At 36.2% G+C, this 20,528-nt stretch overlaps 1 protein-coding gene across 1 annotated transcript in view; it reads right to left on the bottom strand.

Moving 5' to 3' along the window:
* Positions 1 to 20,528, bottom strand: part of LOC116173314 (puratrophin-1-like) — a 114,356-nt gene that overhangs the window by 53,483 nt on the left and 40,345 nt on the right. Inside the window, exon 3 of the mRNA XM_031490692.1 lies at positions 2,221 to 2,313. Coding sequence (XP_031346552.1) covers positions 2,221 to 2,313 — 93 coding nt within the window. The remainder of the gene's footprint in view (positions 1 to 2,220; positions 2,314 to 20,528) is intronic.

The following is a 20,528-nucleotide window of genomic DNA, read 5'->3' on the forward strand; positions in this document are numbered from 1 at the left end:
CGCTCCCACGCAGAAGTACACCATTGCCCACAGTAAAGTACGTAGATTATTAGCAAAACTTTTTTTAAATTGTGGATACCATAAAAGAACTTCTTTGCAAAAATTGTAATTTTGAAGATATATTTAGTGCTTGTAACAATATATTTTCTCCATTATGAATGTTCACGGTATATATTACTTGTTGGAGAACCCCCGTAACATCTAAAGCGGTTTGATATAGAGCTCCACCTATCGATGCAATTTTTTCACGCAAATTTTACGCGCAGGGGTTGGGAACTTCCTTTCACTTTCTGTTTCCGATAGTGTCATCGGTCGGCACGATTGACAAAAGCAGCTAATGGTGTGTTAATTTCATTAAGGTGGATTGTATATTTTCTATCTTTGAAGATTCACATGTATTGTTGTGACTTTGTAGGTTGGGTTATATTTCGAATTACACTTATCTCGCTATGAGGATATAAGGGGGGAATTTCAGACGCGGTGAGTAACCTGCCATTTTCATTACCGGGGATATTTTGATGCCTTTTACACTTCTACAATCTTACGGCTGAGACAACGTAAATTAATTAATTCACCATCGTTATGTTGATAATCATTATTTTCTGAGCACCCTCTTGTGGATTAGAGGTAGGTGCGATTGGAATTTACAGATGGGTGTTTAATGTACTCGTAGTACTTTTAGAGAGTTTTTCGGGTAGCCCTGCTGAAAAATACCAGTCCCAGTTCGAGGGTATACCAACTACAAGGGTGCAAATTATCATCGTAATTAGGAGCTGTAAGTGTTCACTCTTATCAGTTAAGATAAGGCCTTCCTGAGGAGCAGCCATTTATGCCATCCTCGGTTTCACACCTGCCATATGGACACTTGGGGAATTAACCAAGGCATATAACTAGCATTTGATTTCACTGTGAGTCTTCTCAGCTTTATCCAAGGAAAATACAGTATTTAAAGAAACTGGGTGGCGCTAAACCCTAGGGTAAGTTGTAAGGAGGTTGGGAAGATTATATACCTTACACCATTGAGTATTCACTCAACGCCTAAAGGAATCGACTTGCTGTGGAAGATCTCAGGCCTTTAAATTTTCCAACCCTCGGCCAACTGCTCGCTATGCGACGGGTTTGAGTTAATTAATTAATTCGATATCCGTTGTATCATAATCGGCATACCAGAGAGGTCTGAATTCGCACTTCACCAAGTGGTGGATCTTTTAGTTAGCTATAACCTCGCCTATAACCTTTTTGATAGGAGGTTAAGTTTCTTTGGAAATAGTGAAAAACCATTTTCCACCCTTAAAAGCTAATCCCCTTTCTTTTTAACTCCATTCGAATCGACTATAATTAATTACCTTTCCTGTCATACTCGCATTATCTTCTCAACGATTCTCAAGGTGTTACTAATTTTTATGATTTCTTGTCTATTTAAAGCTTTTTTGTACAAATGTATTTTTAAAATTGTGTAACACAACACTTCGAGACACGCGTGACAATCTCTTAATCACATATGGGGGAACAAAAAATATATACTAATTATAGACAAGTATAAGTATTTATATTTTTAGACCAGTGTTTTTCATTACATGTTGCAGTAGTGACTTAATTTTTTTTTGGTGCCGCTGAAGTAATGTCAAAATTTGGCAAAGCTAAGCTAGAATTTACTGAAATACCAAGCCAAAAAGTGAAGGGTATACACTTAATAATTTAATTAGCCCCAAGAAACCTCTCTATTAGTGTAACCGAAAACCAAAAGTAATATAGAAATAAAAGTATAATAAACTAATCAAAATTATGGCCTTTCTTTTCACTCGCTGACGCTGTTGTCGTGTCTAACATCCACGAAAATATGTTAAACATCATCGAAACACTAAAACGTACATCAAAACGTACTCTCCGTTAATTTATTACTCAATAACCCGATGTCCCTTTATTCAAATTTGTACCTATTAAACGAAGAAGAAAGAAAAAGGAATAAAGTACATCGTCGTTCCGTATAGAAACGGCAAGTTTCTCGCCCGTGTATCAGATACCTACATTGTGTACCTTGCCCATAAAATAGTCGCTTTACAATGAGTTGTGATTACGGTCAAGTGTGTGGTCTGAGATTACATGGTAATGGGATACAGAAGAAATTACTCTACGTGCATTTCCTTTAATCTTAGTACCACAGATAAAGGACTTTATAATTAGATCGACGTTATACGTTTATAATTGCCCTTAACGTACCTGGCAAATTGATTCCGGACATGAGAAGCTTCTCAGGAATATCCGTTATCCTTTTAGGCACTTCGATTTCTTCCACGCGCTTCCCTTGCAGATCTGAAACAATTTAAGGCGTTAGGTACAGTTTTGCACTTTGCTAAGGATAGTAAAGTAAGGATGTCGAGTATAGATACCTTTTATCCAAGTTTGAAATAAACAATGTACTAGTATGGCAAAAGAATGAGACCATATGCTTGACATTCACCAACTGACAATTCAGGGGTTTAGCTATACGTTTATAACAGAATTGCACGTTTATTTATAAATAAACAAAACTTTGTAACCACAAGATTTAATTATGGATTTCTCCCTTGAGATATGTACATTGTATGAGACGTTTCACTTTTATACAGCAGATTAGAATCTCAATCTGGAGAAATATTTCCCAGAGAGATTAATTGTGTGCGATAATTAATACTAATCATTTTTTAATTGCTGGGTCACTACAACCTACCCTAATACTATTGAAGCAAGTGCTAAAAATAAACAGAACTTGCCTTTTTACTACAATAAAAACTGCCCATTTTCATCCTCCCCATGTTGCTAAATCGTCCAGTCAAATTAGCTCCAAAAGTATTACTAAGTAAAGTTCATCGAATCATTTTCCGTATTTGGTAACAATGTTCTAAACCCGATCATCATAGGTTTTATAGTCATTGCATAATTAAATAAACAAATTTAAAATAACCATCATACGGTGGCGTTTTATTTATTCGGGGTTTACCGTTCGTATCTCGCTATAGTCGGAGCTATATAAGAGCGCGATTCGCAATGAACAAAGGCATTCCTGTTCCTAAAACCGCTGCTCTCGATTCTACGATGGTTAGCGCAAGATTTACAGTTTGTGTAACAACTAACAATGGGTCCTATGATCGCTTTCCGAGGGGAAAGAGCTCTATGGCATCATAAAGCATTTCAGGCGGAAGAAGAGGTCAGAAGAGGGGTATTATTATTATTCCGAAGACCATGGCCCAGTCGGTTAAGACCACCCAAGATTGTGTAACAGTTTATTTTCTCAAGTACGCAAAACTTACATTAGTTAGTTGAGGGTCACTGTAATTTTTGTTTGAGATTCGCTGTAACATCTAAATCGTATCTGTCATTTCGTTCCTTATTGGTGGATTCCTTCACGTAAGCCCAAAGGCATATTTGTGCTGTGCTCTTCCTTTTTCCGGTCTCATTCTTTCGACAAGCACGTTTCGGTTCAACACGCGAAGCGAAGTGTAGTATTAATCATCCGTGTGGGTATAATTGCACGATCTTTAATTACTATATCTTGGCGATTAAACCTATTGTGGGATTTCTCAGTGTTGTTTTGAACGAGTTCTGTCCAGTGTCTCCGGTCTGGAGGATATAATTTGGAACGCGAGTTGACCGCCATTTTGGTTGCGTTATTGTTATTTTTTGCATTCTTTTAGGTAGGTAGATTGTTGGGATCAGGGGGGTTGTTACTTGTTTCAGTTTCAGGTCCAAGTTGTGGATTTCTCATTTTAATTTTAAGTTTAATTTCATGCCAAGGGAATTTTTCATTTACACTTGATTGCGGTTATCAACACGAGTTTCTTATCAAGATATAATAATAATAATAATAATAATAATAATATATATATTTACTCCAAATTACATGGAATCCCATGGCCACAAATTCAGCAAAAGCTGCTCTTCCACATGCACCATGCACATAAATAAGTGGAGTAACCGAGTAACGTAAAAAATAACAAGTAACACTTTTTCAGCTAAAAATAAAACCTGTACATCATAGTGACATAAATATAAATAACTATTCCAATTGACAAATATTAAATAAGGAGACGTAAAATCACACGAGACAAATAAAAATGAAAAGGTAAGTAAAACAAAATCTTAACTTTGTGATGTAAATAGGATATTGAACATCTCAAACTTAAATTTTTCTCAAACTTCAATTTCAGACGGCGGCCATTTCGTTATGGAAGTTACGCGAAAGCAAGGACAACACTTAATCATTCTAACTCGTAATCTAAGGTTGTAGATAGCGAATTGAGTCACTAACTGGAATTCAAATACCGAACTAGTAACTAATTGGATAATTCCTCTACAAGGAACAATATTCGGAAAATTATAACGACAACTTTTGTAAAGGTTTTATGGTGGGTTTATGCTATCATTAGGTCATTAATAAATACCCAATAGAAACAAATGTATAGCTTGGTTGTTTAACGACGCACCAATAAACCTTTGATTCTATTGACTATACACTTCAGATTCAGATTCGCTCTCACCTCGGATCAACTGCCGAAATATGAACACCCCCACCCCAACTCCCAAAATTTGACCTTGCACCCAGGGGCCAACTTCCGAAATATAGCACCCCGAACCGGACTACCGAAATACCTACTCCGGGCGAACTGCCAAAATACGACCCGGGTCAACTACCGGAATTAGGCGATCCTCAGAATTCTCCTAGGCCAAAGTGCGCCAATAGCTACTCTTGTAGTCTCATTTAGGATATTTAAGATTTAAAATTTCGAGACATACTCCATACAGCCGAAGGAATAGCACTATGGAGAAAAATACGAAACGCTTTGTATACAGCAAATCCGTGTGAAAAGTTTGCCACTTTGACCGTTCTGCGCAGCGAGTACTTACAGATAGTAATAATTTTATTCTTTCTCGTACTAGCCATCAATCTTTGAATTTTATGTCACAATTTGTTATTATTTACATTTTGCATTAGATTTTGATATCGGTTTATTGTAGCATGGCGTGTTCCAAGCTTTTGTTTCTTTGTACCGTAATCTGAATCACGTTTTTTTGTATATTGTACAGGTGGTTATGCCGTTATGTCATTTTATGAAGTATTTATTTATGTATTCGTCACAGAGAAGATTATCTAGTGTGTTGTTGCCCTGTATGATTTCATTAACCGTTTATACCATGGAGGAAGCACCAAATACAGTTCCGATGTATGTGTGTATTCCTTTCCCTTCTCGTGCCCGCTGTTGGACGATATAATAATTAACGCTTCTTTTGTTTAGTATTTGGGTTCGCTTGTGTGATAATGGCCTTTACCTTGAATACTGCCTTGCATTCTGGCCTGCATTTTCTTGTGTTGAATTAATTTATTATGTCACTTGTATTATCTCGTTTTTTTAACTTGTTAATTGTGTGTTATGCCGTGTTGGTTATTTTTTCTGATTTTTCATGTGTAATATATTTCATTGTTCTTGTTTTTTATCGCACAAAACTCATAGTTTTGTTCAGTTCCTTTCCCGATTGTGTCTCACGTCCCAAAACATAAAAGAATTGGCCTATTATAACACAACGCAGGAGTTCTATTCGTATCACCCACTCCGCGTTGACTGCTACCGAGATTTGAAAGTGGCGCGAAACGTCTATCATTTTGAAATTGGTCTACATGTAATTTTTGCCAGAGTTGCCAACTGTAAGTATATGGTAAGTAAAAAGAATTATCATAGTCCTTGTGTGATATCGAAGGCTACCATATTCCCTTTGTCAGTATCCACTTCCGACGTCTCTGTAGAAGATTGCAAAAAAACTGAAAAATCTCCGGGTTAGTATAACACGCTCGGGGATGGCGCCTAGATGTCGCCGACCCCAGATCATGTAGCGCCGTCCCGAAAGTTGTTAATTACACGGCCACGGTAGGTACATGTATGTACACTCCTCGTCTTTTTCCTATCTTGTTTTAAAGTTTTAGTGAGTTTAAGTCAGTACCGACAAATGGAATGTGGTAGCCTCCGACAAGATCTTACTGATGGTGGAGTCAAAACTGGCCAATAGGGAATGATCTGCCACACAAAAATGCGTTGAAGTCCCTCTGATCTCACGGGAGAACTTTGATAATTTTTAAAATCGAATCCGGCACCATCGGCTAATACTAAAATTGTTGCATAAGGTGTTATGGTAGCCACCATTATTAAAACTTTGTTACCCATATACTGGTTAATGTAAACAACGCCAGGTGAACGTTATTTACGCTGAAATAATACCGAAGAAAATAAAGAGCCATCCTGTATGTGTGAATGTTCAAATTTAATTTAAATCTCTAGGATTTCATTACGAATAAGCACAGAATTGGTTTATTTCATCGGAATTTGTTATTCTAGTGTCTATTTTTCCATTTTGCATTTTCATTTTGAGATTGGCTGAAGTAGGAGTTTGGGACGTGTCCTGTTTAAAGACGAAATTAAAGAGAAAAATGGAGCTCGTTAGCCTAAGGCGACTGTCAAGCCGTATGCTGTTCACCTCGCGACGGGACCAAGAGCGTGTACGTCTTTGTACGCTAATTTTGTCAAGCAATTGACCTTTTTCGTTATTTGAAGACGCAGTTTCGTCGCAATCCGAATAATCTGTACAGATGCATTTAAGTTCAAGTTCGTGCAAAGTTGAATGCGGTTTGTCCGTTTACGGAAGTAGACTTTAGAAAAGAATGAAACTGTTTTAGATTTTTGTTTTTGTTTCATTAACAAAAGTTTAAAGTGTTTACCGTTTGGATAGCCATAAGAAAGGAATTTTGCCTTTCAATTCAACAAACCAGCTTGAGTGATTGAGTTCCGTGTAATAGTAAAGAAATCAAGTTTTTTGATGACGTCAACGAGTGTTTTTGTGTTAGTCTGAGTATCGCAAAACTGTTGTTTTGACCAGATCAAATGAATTGAACTCCAAGTAATTTTAAGACTTTCTTTGTTTATTTGTGTCGATCACCTGCATGTAACGGGATTGTAACCCTCGTTATTTCAAGGTTTTCTTGATGATTTATTGCGTTCCGGAAGAATTTGTACCATAGTGGTGGCCCCCCTTGACCATGCAGACGTACGCCACTGACCACAAATTGAAATCCCGTAGACTGGTAGCAAACTTTTTATAATTTGGGTACTACACAAATCTTTAAAAAAAATGTTGTTTTGAAGACATATTCAGCGTTCCAGACAAAATTTCCTCTGTATACAATTTTCACAGACTTGTTTCGGAAAATTAATCCACTCCTTGACACCTAACAATAACGGGGGTTTATTTACCATTTAAAAAACAAAAAAATTAGCAACCGCAAAGTTTCATTAGTTCTACCTACATCTTCTACGTGAGGGGATGTTGAATAGCGCTTATAATTTAAAGCAAATAGTCTGTGAGTTTAAATTAAGTTCTTTTAACTTGAAAAATACGGATCTAGAAAAATTGTATCATATACAGGGTGTATCAGATAAATATGTAAAAAAGTTAGGTGGTGGAAATGACAAATATAATCAATTCTTTCCAAAAAACTGAGAATTTAACCTGTTTGGTTTGGGAACAAGTTCCCAAAAGTACTCAATTTCTATGTAAAGCCGTTAATTCCACCCTCCTGTATGTTATGGTTGCACAGAAACAAATTATAGGAAGGGGGTAACTTTCAAATGAGGCATTTTAGGCACTAGGTTTACTTGGATCTAGTGCAAAGAATTGCATCATCAAGTGAGGGCAGGGAACACCCGATATATTGTTTTTAAAAGTTTGAAGGACTAAAAACAAGGATATGTTCATGGAAGTCAATCAGAATGAAAATCAAAAACTACATTTAGAAACAATTTAAACAGGCAAAAAATCATTCCTAAACAAATTTTTAAATTTAAAACAAGTCAGGCGTGACTTTTTGGAAATTCAAAATAGCACGCACATCGAAGAATCAGAAAAGTAAAAAGTTAAGAAATTGCCCATCAATACAGGCAACAAAAAGAATGATTTTTCAAAAGTCCTAAGTAAAATCGGGCCAATAAAGAAAAATATCAATTCGTTTACATTACGCATCTATACCCCTTTTGTGTGAGATTACGTGACACTTTTTTCGAGCTATCAGTACCTCAATCGTACAATCAGTCGTTGACGCTTTTTGATAGCCTTTGACTTACGTAGTTGGAAGAGCTAAAGACGTAAGTTGTCTTCCTCTTATGCGGGTTGGTTCATTTAATTCCTTCACCACTTCTAAGACCACTCTCACTAAAAGTGATAAATATAATAATTACTTTTCAATTACGGGTACACCCCAATATGTTTACTGTCTTATATATATTATTACGAATCTATTGTAATGAATAGGGTGAAATTAATACACAGTACACATTAGTTCAAATTATAAAAAATCAGAATGTTTGCATTAGAATGAATCAGGCAGTAATTTAATACAAAGCAGCATCTGTATTTGAAAACTTAAAACATGATTGACAGACTGTAAGTTAATACAATCCAAACACGTATGGTATTGCAAATAGGGCCTTTCGACGTTGAAGCACGCCGGAAACAACATCTTAACGGTAAACTGTTTTTTAATGTACCTACAATAATTTGTATGTACACACTTAATGGATAATACCTTTGTTTATGTGAAATATTACGCAAAACCCTCACCTGGGAGTACTTAAGTAGTGCTCCAGAACGTACCGTTCCCTGCTAAGTGCAAGCTTTTTCACACAAGACAGAAATTGACTGCATACCAAACCCACGCGTCCGTCCGAAAATCGACATTAACATCACCCAGAAGTAGAATGTTGACCGAAACCGAAAGCCTAATTTGTCAGTGGTACCGTTGATCGTGATTAGAATTGGACATCTTAAACACACACCGCGGCATTGAAAGTAAAATTAAACAGATGCGACGTCTTGTATCTTCTCATATCAATTTTCGACGTTGTTCTCGTTGAACCATCACAAAAAGTTAATCGAAAGGATGCTGCACCTACCGGCTCGTGGGAATTTACCTTGCGTTGTCTTTTTTTTTGTCAATGGAACAGCTGATTAGCGTGTAAATTTTGAAAGGATCGGCTATAGTAAGGTCAATATCCCGGTATTTATTACACTCTTATTTGAATGACAGAACAATGCGAGCATATCAGTCCGGCTATTACATGCGATTACATACAGAAGCGTAAGATAAAGATCAATCACACAAACACAAGGTATGTTGGTTGCACGCAAGTTTTTTTTTTACTTAAAGAAACGGCCAGTTGAATGTATTAATTAAGAGGTGCATTTAGTTATCTGGTGCAAGCGTTACAAATTTTTTTCGATCAGTTGTCTATACATGTAACGTTTCTATTTCCGCACCTTCGTGCTTGAAAGAAGTGCGGCACTTACATTCACTTGGGATGCAGTACCTATTAATTTATGCTTCAGTGAGTTACCATTTTCTTCCGATTCATATACAATACATCAAGTTTTATCGACCATTTTGTATAGGAAATGAGTGAAGGGTGATTAGTTGCAGAAGGATGGTCCACCACATTGTTTTGTTGTTTTCCTAAATTGAAACTGAAGAAACTGCGAGATGCGTTTGATTGATGAAAAAATTCAATTTCTCCATTTTGTAATAAAACAGTGTGTCGAAAATTGTTATAACAATTTCCATAGACACCATTCCGAATTACACCCTGAGGGAAGTTAGAAATGTTTGTCGCAAAAAGCATTAATTTAGACAGCTGGACAGGTTAATAGTACCCCTCACCGAAAGACGCCAATAAGCATTTCTCCAAGTCAATGTACTGTGTCAAATACTATCACTATTTTCCTCGATAACGATTTCATTTTTTGTATGAAACAGTGTAGTGGTTTAGAATTTAGTAATCTCTTCAAGATCACATGCTTCTTGTAACCACAATTTCCAGGTTAGTTTTTAACAATGCTGTGTATTTGGTTAAAACATGATTTCTTAACTACCAATAGGAAATGGCCACACTGTTACAGATGCCACGAAATGATCTGGCTCAGTTGTACCACTTACCAATATACTGTTGTGTAAACCTATAATAATCTAGTGGGTCACCCTGTATGTGGAATATCAATTTTTGTTAATGTAAATTTGTTCGCCTTTTAATTTGTTTTGTAAGTGAAATTACGTGTTAAAAGTTAGGAACATCTGGTCGTATTTGTTTGGTTTTCAAAGCATAATAATGACTATTTTATTTTTCCGATAGAATTTTGTAATCTGCCAGGGTCGAGTAGATAACTGTTACTCGCATTCAGTCCGTCGTGCGAATAAGTCGTTTTTCGTTTGCTCATACAATTTTTAAATCTCTGATACGGGACAAAAGCAACTAAAACTCGCCTAGTGGAATTTGTGAAAACCGAATAACGAACTGGTAGTTCCACAATAATTCAATATTGCATTCCCCCTCACACCTTCTTTTTTTCTTTCCTTTCCCTATCCGTTTGTGCGAAGAAACTACATCAAAAGGGTAGGTGCAAAAGATTAGTAAAATTACAGTCCATTGCATTATAAGACAGTATTTGCGTGTTGTATTAAAACGTTTATCTGGTCAATGCAATAAGAACATTTGTTCGCCCTACGCAAGGTGGAATTTAATTAGTTCCTAGATAAGGAGGTATCTTATCTCAGAGAAGAAAACAACGGGTGTGCAGTTTATTTCGAAGCTGACGTTAGTCAAATTTGGTTTTGATTGGCTATTTGTTTATGAAATCTTAAAGGAGATTTTTAAGGTGGAAGAGAAGAGATCTTTTTAATACGCGAACATAACGAAAAACGAGGCCTTTTCTTGGCATTCAACCCTGTTTGGATGTAGTGACGCAGTTCGTCGTTATCCTAACAAAGTTTTGTAGAGGGAAGTTCGTGAAAAATGTAAAGCGTTTCAAACGTATTCGGAAAAAGTAATAGTTCGAGTTGTGTGTCGTCCAAGCAGTTTATGGTACAACGACCCTTTTACAAGGTTATCGTTTCGTTAAAAGTAAAAGTGTCCTACCGTCCGAAAAGCCACAAGCTTTATTCATTGAATTCAACAAAGCCACTTCCTGTCATCCGGATCAAGTGTAATAGAAAAGATGTGCAATTTTGAGTTTGTCAGGGCATGTGATTTGGTGCGCCAGAAAATCGCTGTTACCAGATTATTGGATTATTAAAAACTGTAAGTAATGAATATTTGTTTACATTGTCTATCAATCGCTTGCATGAGTGGTATGTGTAAAACTGGTCCTAAGAGCCTCTCTTTCTATCAGCTTTGGTGAGTATCGAACTAGGTATCGAATGGTAACTCCCGAAGGTATTTGAAAACCATTTTGGATCCGCTTGGAGCTTGTATAACTATACATTCCGTTACAATGTAAGTAATTTTGGTAGCCGAGCAGTTTAAGGGTGGCTTATTCTAGGTTAAGTGTGACATTGAATTTCTTTTTGAAACTATGTAAGATGGGAAGAGTAGTCTCATTTTTATCGTTTCTTATAAAAAAATTTAAGATGAATGAAGAGCGAAGAAACCTTCATATGTACCACTTCATGCGATTAGGTTATTGATTCCGTTTTGCATTTTTCAGCGGGCATGTTAGCAAATGAAAGAGAGGAAGAACGACAGTGAGAACGTTTGCACCATCCAACAGCCCTCGGTATGGGAAAGCAATGGACAAATTAATATTTTATAATTTCAGCTTCGTTAAATAATTATTAACAGATTTTAATTTCCCAATGTTAAGTGAAAACGAACATTAGAGCTGCAAGGTCGCGCAGTTGTCCCGAAATTACCGGTAACAATCCGAGACCGTTCGGAAACCGCTGACCTTAGAAAGGCGTTAATCCTCTGGTGGCGCTCGAGTTAGTCAGAAATTCCAGCTAACAATGGCCATTACTGGGTCCGAATTTGGAAATTTTAATACGGCCATTTAGTTAAGCATAATTAATCGTTGCTAATTAGGTGTTACGGAAAAAGTTATCCGAACTCGTCGTGAGATCAGTTACTGATTTCGTTGCGGCACAATTCAATAAAGTTTTAACTTTTGGACGTTATTATTCGAATACGTTGTGTTGGCTGGAAAAACCGTCGATCCCTCCATGAAATGGCCGAAGATAAAGCCTTAGAGGGAATCTATTTGCCTTTGGTGTTTAACCGAAATGTAAGATCTTTTGGCATCTTTCGTTATGCCCGAGTATGCATTTTTGTAAACCTTTATCATCGTACCGTTAAATTTTAAAGGTAAGCGTTGGATACTTTCCATTCCGTTAATTATAAGGGGGATATTTCTTTACTTTTCCTGTATTTGATTTTCCGTAGTTACCGCTAATTAATTTATGCTTTTGTAGCGAGAACTTTTACTTTTGCTTTCTAAAAAGTGAAACTGAGTTCCGCTTAAAATTACCCCTTTGTACAGGACTGAAAGTGACCGGTCCTTTCACACCAATTATGCGACACGCACATGTGCTACCCATTATGAGTATGGGGTGCGCTGTGGGGTATCACGAACGTTACCTTCACGGCAACGCGGATGTTTTAAATGGTGGTTCCTATTAGATGTAGGTTCCGACGCAGCAAAAAAATCCTAACATGACTTAAAAAGCACTTATAAACTTGAAAGGGTCGATTGCCTCATCAAATTCCGTAAATTCCGATGAAATCACTCTTCAAAGTTCAAGCTGGAAATAACATTCGAATAAACAGAAATTAGAAAAACCTTTTTTTCAAAATGTGATAATTTTAGGTATGTAATTTCTCTGGAAATGGCGGATGGTGGTCATTTTAGAGAACTTGCCCAAACGTTTATTGAGCGAAATTTCGGGTCGTGTTTTCTAAAAGTGACAGCGTGACAGTTCTCATTATTGACTACTAGTTAATAATGTCCACATTATTAACCACTTTGAACAAATGCCGAGAAAGGCTACTTTATAAGTGGAAAAAAGGTTAATAATCATGTCATCAGACGCTAGTAGTGAAAAAAAGTAGTTAAGGCCTCGGACAGACGGACGGACAGAGAAAGTGGCTTCGTTGGAAAATGCGCTAGAAAGTACAGTTTTGACATGAAAAAAAAACATTTAAATTTATAACTGATTGGATGGTAAGACTTTTCTTGTATTACACCAATTATTTCATCGTTCATGAAAAACACAAACTTTTTAAACTCGAAATTACAAAATGAGTAGAAGATTCTCCACAAAATAAAATTTATTTTTCTTCTTTTAATATCATATACCCGGGTAGACTACCGGTGCTCTCCTTCAAAATATCCCAAGACATATCCACAGCCTGGTTTACTCTTAATTCTTCTTATTTGAGGGAAAAACTACTTCCACTAATAAATTCATCGTTGTTCTACGGCGACACTCAAAATTCCGCACAATCGCGTTGCCCGAACTGATCGACACCTGCGTTGCTTATCTCGCACGTGGCGTTGTTTATTGCAAAAACCAATTAATTTTTGTCCGATAATGTCCCCTTACTTAGGCGATTTAAATTTATCATACAAACTAAACATCATCTTCGGCATTGGTTTAATCTAGAGAAACGACATCCCCATGTAGTTTATACAACAATATTTACAAAGATTTACTATGTGCCATTGACCAGAATCACTCGATTGAATAAAATTGAATGATGGCAATTTTATTTTTTTCAATTTTAGCTACAACCACTTTCTCCATCAACGTTTACGATGCGTTGAAGGAGAAGCGTAGAAAATAAAAGAAGTGCAGTTTAATGCATACAGCGGGAACCGAACATAATGGGCATGTTGTAAAGGAGAAGTGCAGCATATGTACATCAATCAATTTAATAGCTTTCAATTATGTAAAGAATGCATAATATAAAATAATGGCCACACAACATGAAGGTATGTTACTTGTTACACCTACCTTCAAAGACAAGTGGAGAAAAATGCATAACCATACGCAAGTAGCAATAACTTTGAAATCAATTTCATGCAACGTAACGCAAAGAATATGAATAAATATGACAGACATGCACAAGTGCACTCGGAACTTGTTTGATTGGCAAATTACCTTCGATGGTGAGAGAAAAAGGTATAATATCTGTTGGTAAAGATCAAAATAGTAGCATAAACGAAAACGGTAATGAAATATTAGTATATTCCAACATTATGTTGTATATTACACGCAAGTTAAGTGTAAATGTGTTAAGATCTTAGTGATTTGTTTTCGCACTGAAAACGTACATTCTCACGGTTATAAATTTTCCGCACGTAACCCGAGATAAATGCCTTAAAGGAAATACTACAAATCGAAATTATTGCATTTCATATATTGATAATTACTTATTGTCCGTAGAAAGTGCGCGCATGTTGCAATATGTTGAAAGGAGACTTCAGAAAGTATTAGTTAAGACAAGTAATCAACGATTGATGTGTAAATCAAGAATGAACAAAATAACCGTAACGAATTTGCTTTCAACTTTGCAATTTATCATTCGAGCAAATCGGCGAAAAAAAAGCGAGAATGTGTTCGTCGTCGTATCGGCGATTTCAGGATCGCAATTACGGTAAATGTTATAATTAAATGCCGTTGTGTCAGAGTAAATGCCATTATTTGCAATTTTGCGCAATAATATTTTAATCTGATGTGAAACGGTTTCGAATTAAGGCCTAACCTAATTATGTGTTTCTAGTTGATCTCGAAGTGTGACGGTTTGACCTTTATCTGATACCATCAATTGTAAAAGTGGCCACGAAATATTAGTTTTTGCGTAAATATATAAATCTAAATACTGAATTTTTTTTAATATAGGTAGGTAGGGGTGGGGGGGTTCGTGTTTCACACCTAATTTTCTCTTTCGCGATTTATCCTTTGAAGTCACTTTGATCGCGCGTGTTCTCTTCCTTGTACCTACTAAAAAATCACCAAACAATTTTCGATTGCGCATGGCCTAACGCAATAATCTCGTTTAAGAATTTTTCCCAACTAACCCGCGGAACTTTACTTAAACTCTTTTAATTGTTTGACGCGAATGCTACCGTGGCTTGACACACATTGGCCCCCGGGTTACCACCAACGACCCATTTCTTACCACATTAGTCTTTTGAAACAACGCCCATCGAATCTGTTCCACAAATGAACTAGATTCTTTCAACCAATGAAATCTGTAGAAGCCCAAATTGACATTTCTTCCCAAATTCACGTTGATTCAAAATTTCGAGTGGATATGACATCAGATGGACCGTCAAGTAATTCTAGTAAATTTCGCCCAAAAAATCCAACAAAATTTTGCAAAATCTGTCCCGAAATGATAACGATAATTTGCATCACCAATTTAAAAAAACCAAATAAATTTAACGCCGCGCCTAACTTGGAAGAAACCACCCTTAAATCCGTTTCAGTAACCAAAATCTAATTAATTTCCCGCATATATCCCATGCCATTTTTTATACGTTGAGTTTGGGACTGAAGCAGGAAAAGTGGCATACATCTTGGAAAGGGCCTAGCTCTGACGCGGTAAACAAAAAGTTGTACCTGAGGAAGCCACTTCCCTACATACCCGCCAGGAAATGCTGGACATTTACTACAAAACACAATCCTAATGACTCGACATTAATAATCACGAGACTCAGCGTCAACCAACTTTCATAGATTCCCAAGAAATCAATTACAAAAGTTTTGTTAAACACCTGAGATAAATTTTGGGCACAAATAAAATTTGAACGTGAGAATTCTATCTGGATCGTAAAATGGATTCAAATAAACACACTTAATTGATTGACAAAGACAAAAGAATTTATTTTGAAATTCATACGCATAAAATAATCAAGAGAAACCTGAAATAAAGAGGAGCACAAGCCCGTTACATTTATCCCACACGCAGGTGGTCAAAATTACTTACAGTTTTTCAAACAATAATCCCTTAATCTGGTCAACGGCCTTGCAATATTCCGACGCACTTAGTATAGATGGAAAAACACTCGCCGAAAGCTTCAGGAAACCATTTTTCTACTCTATTGAGACAAAGATAACACAAAGTGGCTTAATTAACACGATTAACGTACCACGCCCTATTAACCCGTGACGTACGGCGGGCGAAACAGCGGCCTTAGGCTCCACCGACCCCTTTCTTCCTTATTTTTCCTACTTAAGGTAAATCACCACCTTTACTCCATCAGACTCCTACTTCCAGTAATTTCAATAAAATTCATCAACAAAACAAAACGCGTCGTGCGTCCCCACTTATGCCGAAATTAATGCACAAAAAAGTACACTTTCCGTTTCGTTATCTCCTTTATTTATTTATTTACTTATTTATTTATTATCCCCCAATGACCCCAATAACAGAGTGACCCGCATAATGCGATAAAGCACTCGTGCATTAATTAAATTAGGTCGGATAACATTTCTTATCGCAAAACGACCAGATAGCCCAGAATGCACTCGACCAGATGTTTAACATTCTGACACGTAATTTCACATATTATAATTTTAAATAAACAAACTTACACAAAGAATAATACTTAAGCAAAAAATCAAGCAATTAAAAATGAAGCTAAAATGCACAAATAGACACAAAAATAACAAATTTCGATCAAATAAACCAATTCCGTGCTTATGTGTAATAAATTCCTCCAGGTTTAAACTAAATTAAAAACATTCACACTATCCGGATCACGCGTCCTTATCTTTAATAATAATAATAGTTGATTGTGTCACAGAAAAAGGAATCCAGTTACAGAACAAATTAACACATGTTAACATAAAAAATTTAACCTTTACACAAACATACCTTCAAATAACAAAAAAAAGGAAACCTAACTGAATATAATATGATTTTAAAGTCAATAACTAAACTTAATCCAAGAGAGCTAAGATATCATTTAGAGAATTGATATTTATATCTGCCAATCTAGGTAATTTATTAAACAAATTTACAGAGTAATGTATAGGAGATTTAAACAGCGAATTGGTGTTAGGTGTTGGAACAAAGAAGGTGGAATTACTACGGAAAAAATAAGGTAGAACATAAAAGTGCGACTAGGTCAGTGCAATCGATCTTATCATGTAATAGTTTGTAAAGTAATGTTAGACTTGACAACTTTCGTCTTTGTTGTAATGATAAAACATGAAAACGTTGCAACAAAAGGCTACTACTATACCCTCTAGGTGGGTAAACACTGTCTAGCTAGCTTGTATGCTAGCTTGAAAAATCTACGCTGGACAATTGCAACCATATCAATCTGACTTTGGCAAGTTGGGTTCCAGATTATCGAACAATATTCAAGTCTAGAACGTACTAAGAACGTAAAAATTATATTGCAAATTTTTATTTAAATACACGGCATAACCCTGGTACCAAAAAAAATTATCATAAGAACTCTTATTTAGGTCGTAATTTGGGCTCGATTAAACAACACATAGAACATTTACCAATGAAACAAATTTGTTAGACAAAATCAATCAAATAAGGCTGAAATAAATAGAGGCACTCAATGCCAGAGTACACATATCAGGCAACAAGCGATCGATTGAAATAATTAATTAAAATCTTAATTACCCTAAAGTGTTAATCATCCAAAGTGCAATACGATCACAAACACCAAATGATGATACTTCGCAATTTCACTTCTTTGATTGCACTTAAATTTCTAGTTAGAGGACACTTGCTTTGTTTCAGTTGCTGATGTAATATTGGCTCTCTGATGGCGGAAAAGCTCCCTTTAACTGATACTTTTATACCTTGAAGAAAGCGATAACTGCACAATACCACAACACTCCGACTAACTGCTTCGGAAACTTCACTTTTTATTTTTTATTTTTTTGCCTTTATTTTATAGTGGGCGGAGTGTTAGCAATTTGCTACTCTTCCCACTCAACCCACTATACAATCACAAACAGCCATGCCTTACCTGGGATTCGAACCCAAGACGTTTTGTTAGTACAATAGCTCTAACCTTGGCTACAAGGGCCAACGTTAGAGCTACTAACGTAAGCTCATCTCAGCTACGCAGGTCGACTTCTTTAATTAGACTAAACTTTCACTTTAAACGGCATAATAAAAATCTCCCAAAGAAACCTATTAACTTTCTTCTGCAACACTTTACTATTGGCAAGACGGACTGTCTTGCAATAATAGCAGGCAAAACTGCCACTCACCAAAACAAGCAGCGAATAGGTTTCAACGCCCACCAAACCAAAAAAAAACGACGATTAAACGTCCACCACCGAAAAAGCCTCAATTAACGTTCGTCTCTTCTATTTAAAACATTATTTCCTTTTTCACTTTCCGGGTCTCCTCTACTTGAATTTTTGGCTTCGATAACCTCATACCTGTGTTACTTCGGGGATTAACACGTGCTTATCTTCAAACTTAATTAGCTTCGATAAATAGGCTTATGCCTGGGTTTATGGAAACGACCGGGTTTAAAAAAGATAGAACTTTACAAAAAAACGCCATTTTTTCCAAATGTTCCTAACTTACTAACACACGTAATTGAACTTTACAATAAACAAAGCTATTATTTAAACAAAAGTTTTCCATTATTAAATAAATCTTAACAAAAAAATCAACATTGACTTCAAATTCGAGAAAATGATCGAAATTGTGTTCGTTCTAAATTAATGCCCACGTTTAACGTTACGATAATTGAAATTTGACACATACAGGGTGGCCCACCATTATTGTAAGTACTGAAAGCAAATAAAACGCCGCATGACGTAATTTTCACAACAATGTACAGAAGAATATATCACCAAATAACAATAAAATCAAAATAAATTAAATAGAAAATCAAATCAAAGGAGTGAGTTCACGGAATCCCGTTACACCTTGAACATTTATTCTTGAGTCATGAGAATTGGAACTTCCCCGCTACGCAAAGTTTTAAGCTGAAGGCCTGAAGTTTGAATGCGTGAGCCGTTAACCCTAAACGTATTGGAACAGTTGTAAAATAATATTAACATTTCTGTCCATATTTCAATTTCCACTTGTATATTTTCTAAATTTTCTCGAGTCATTGAATGCGACCAATTTCTTTGGCTTGGGTAAAATTTCGAAACTTGTGGCGTCTTCCAGCAACCTGCAATAGAATCGGTGGTGCTAAATTCCCGAGTTTGGGTGTTTGATATATTTTCCAATGGCCGAATTGATGTAATAATTAGCGAAAGCATCTTTAATCAATCGATTACCCGTTGTGCTGACAATTTGTTTTTGGACGTTCGGTTACAATTTTTTCCGAAATGGACGTTTAACACGGAAAACTCAAGCATTCCAAATCGTGAGTGTTTTCTTGTGCATGAATTGAGGTTACCGATGTTATTTTTTCTATTGTAGAGGAACAAATACCGACCATATAGTAAATTTTGGAGTCATTTGGGACGTATCCAGTTCTTTTCTTTTGTGTACTCTGAATAAGAGGTTAGCATTATTGTGGGTTATGACGTAGTCGTAATTAGGTTACTTTTTAGAGGCTTTGCAAGGAGCTCAATATTCAGCTGAATCCGGGGAAATAATCGGCCAACTGCAGATGAGTGTGCTGTAACACATCCCGTAGAATCATTAAGATCTTAAGGGCAGCCGAACGTAGATCGTGAGAGAAATATACCTGGAGCACAAGCTTTGTTACCTCCGTAGGAGTTATTTTTGGTTACACCAGGAACCTGTGGAATTGCCGACACAATTTGTCGTTAGCGGTGACGCACCTTCAACCTTTTTTTTGTTGTTAAGACCTAAATATCTATGAACAGTTTATTTGACCCACATATGTAAGTGGAAATTTTTACGTGTAATTAGTATGCTTGATCTTTAGGACTGTTTAACTATCAAATACGAATTACTCTAGAGAAGTAATCACTTGTAAGGTAAAGAGCTCGTTACTACGATTAACTTCAACACCTCAAGCTACCAATTATAGTACATCATTTCAATTTTAATTTCTATTAATTATACTTGTCGTTGCTTAGCGGTACGAGGTGTCACATAACTTCAGAGGTTGTTGGTGGGTTAATTTTTGGGTTAATAGTTCATGGGAAGATTTCATTTTTTTTTGTATTTTGCATACTCTGGTTAATAAACAATAATTTTTCTTGTGGGTCAATTGTTGACTCTTTTTATACTGAAGCTACCTTTCGTAATTCCGGTGGCTGCAGATAAAATTGTTAGCGGAATGAGGTGGCGCCCGAAAGACTTGAATCGAAGCACCAGTAAGTATTAGTGGCGGAGATTTACTTGGAATCTTTTATAATAATTTGTAGTCAAAGTTTTTAATTCACTTACCTACCACCCTGAGTAAGAGCATATCTCTCTACGCTGTTAACTATTTGCACGTGTTTGACGCTTAAATCAGTGTTAATCCTGGACATTAACTTACATTGAAATGTATCCCTTAATGGTCTAGTGGCTTGCATCCAGGGGGTTCGAGTTCGATTCTTGCTATGAAAAAGGATTTTTCGCAAAAATGCATATACATTCAGCAGAGTTGGACATTTGGTTATTTCTTCTTACATTTTTTTGAAAAGTAAACACACAAAACGTTTTAAAAAAGTACAGCGCATGCCCATCAACGTCTTTCTTCTTTTTTTATTTTTCCACTAT

The sequence above is a fragment of the Photinus pyralis genome, unplaced genomic scaffold (assembly GCF_008802855.1).
Source record: "Photinus pyralis isolate 1611_PpyrPB1 unplaced genomic scaffold, Ppyr1.3 Ppyr1.4_LG6, whole genome shotgun sequence".
Taxonomy (NCBI): Eukaryota; Metazoa; Arthropoda; class Insecta; order Coleoptera; family Lampyridae; genus Photinus; species Photinus pyralis.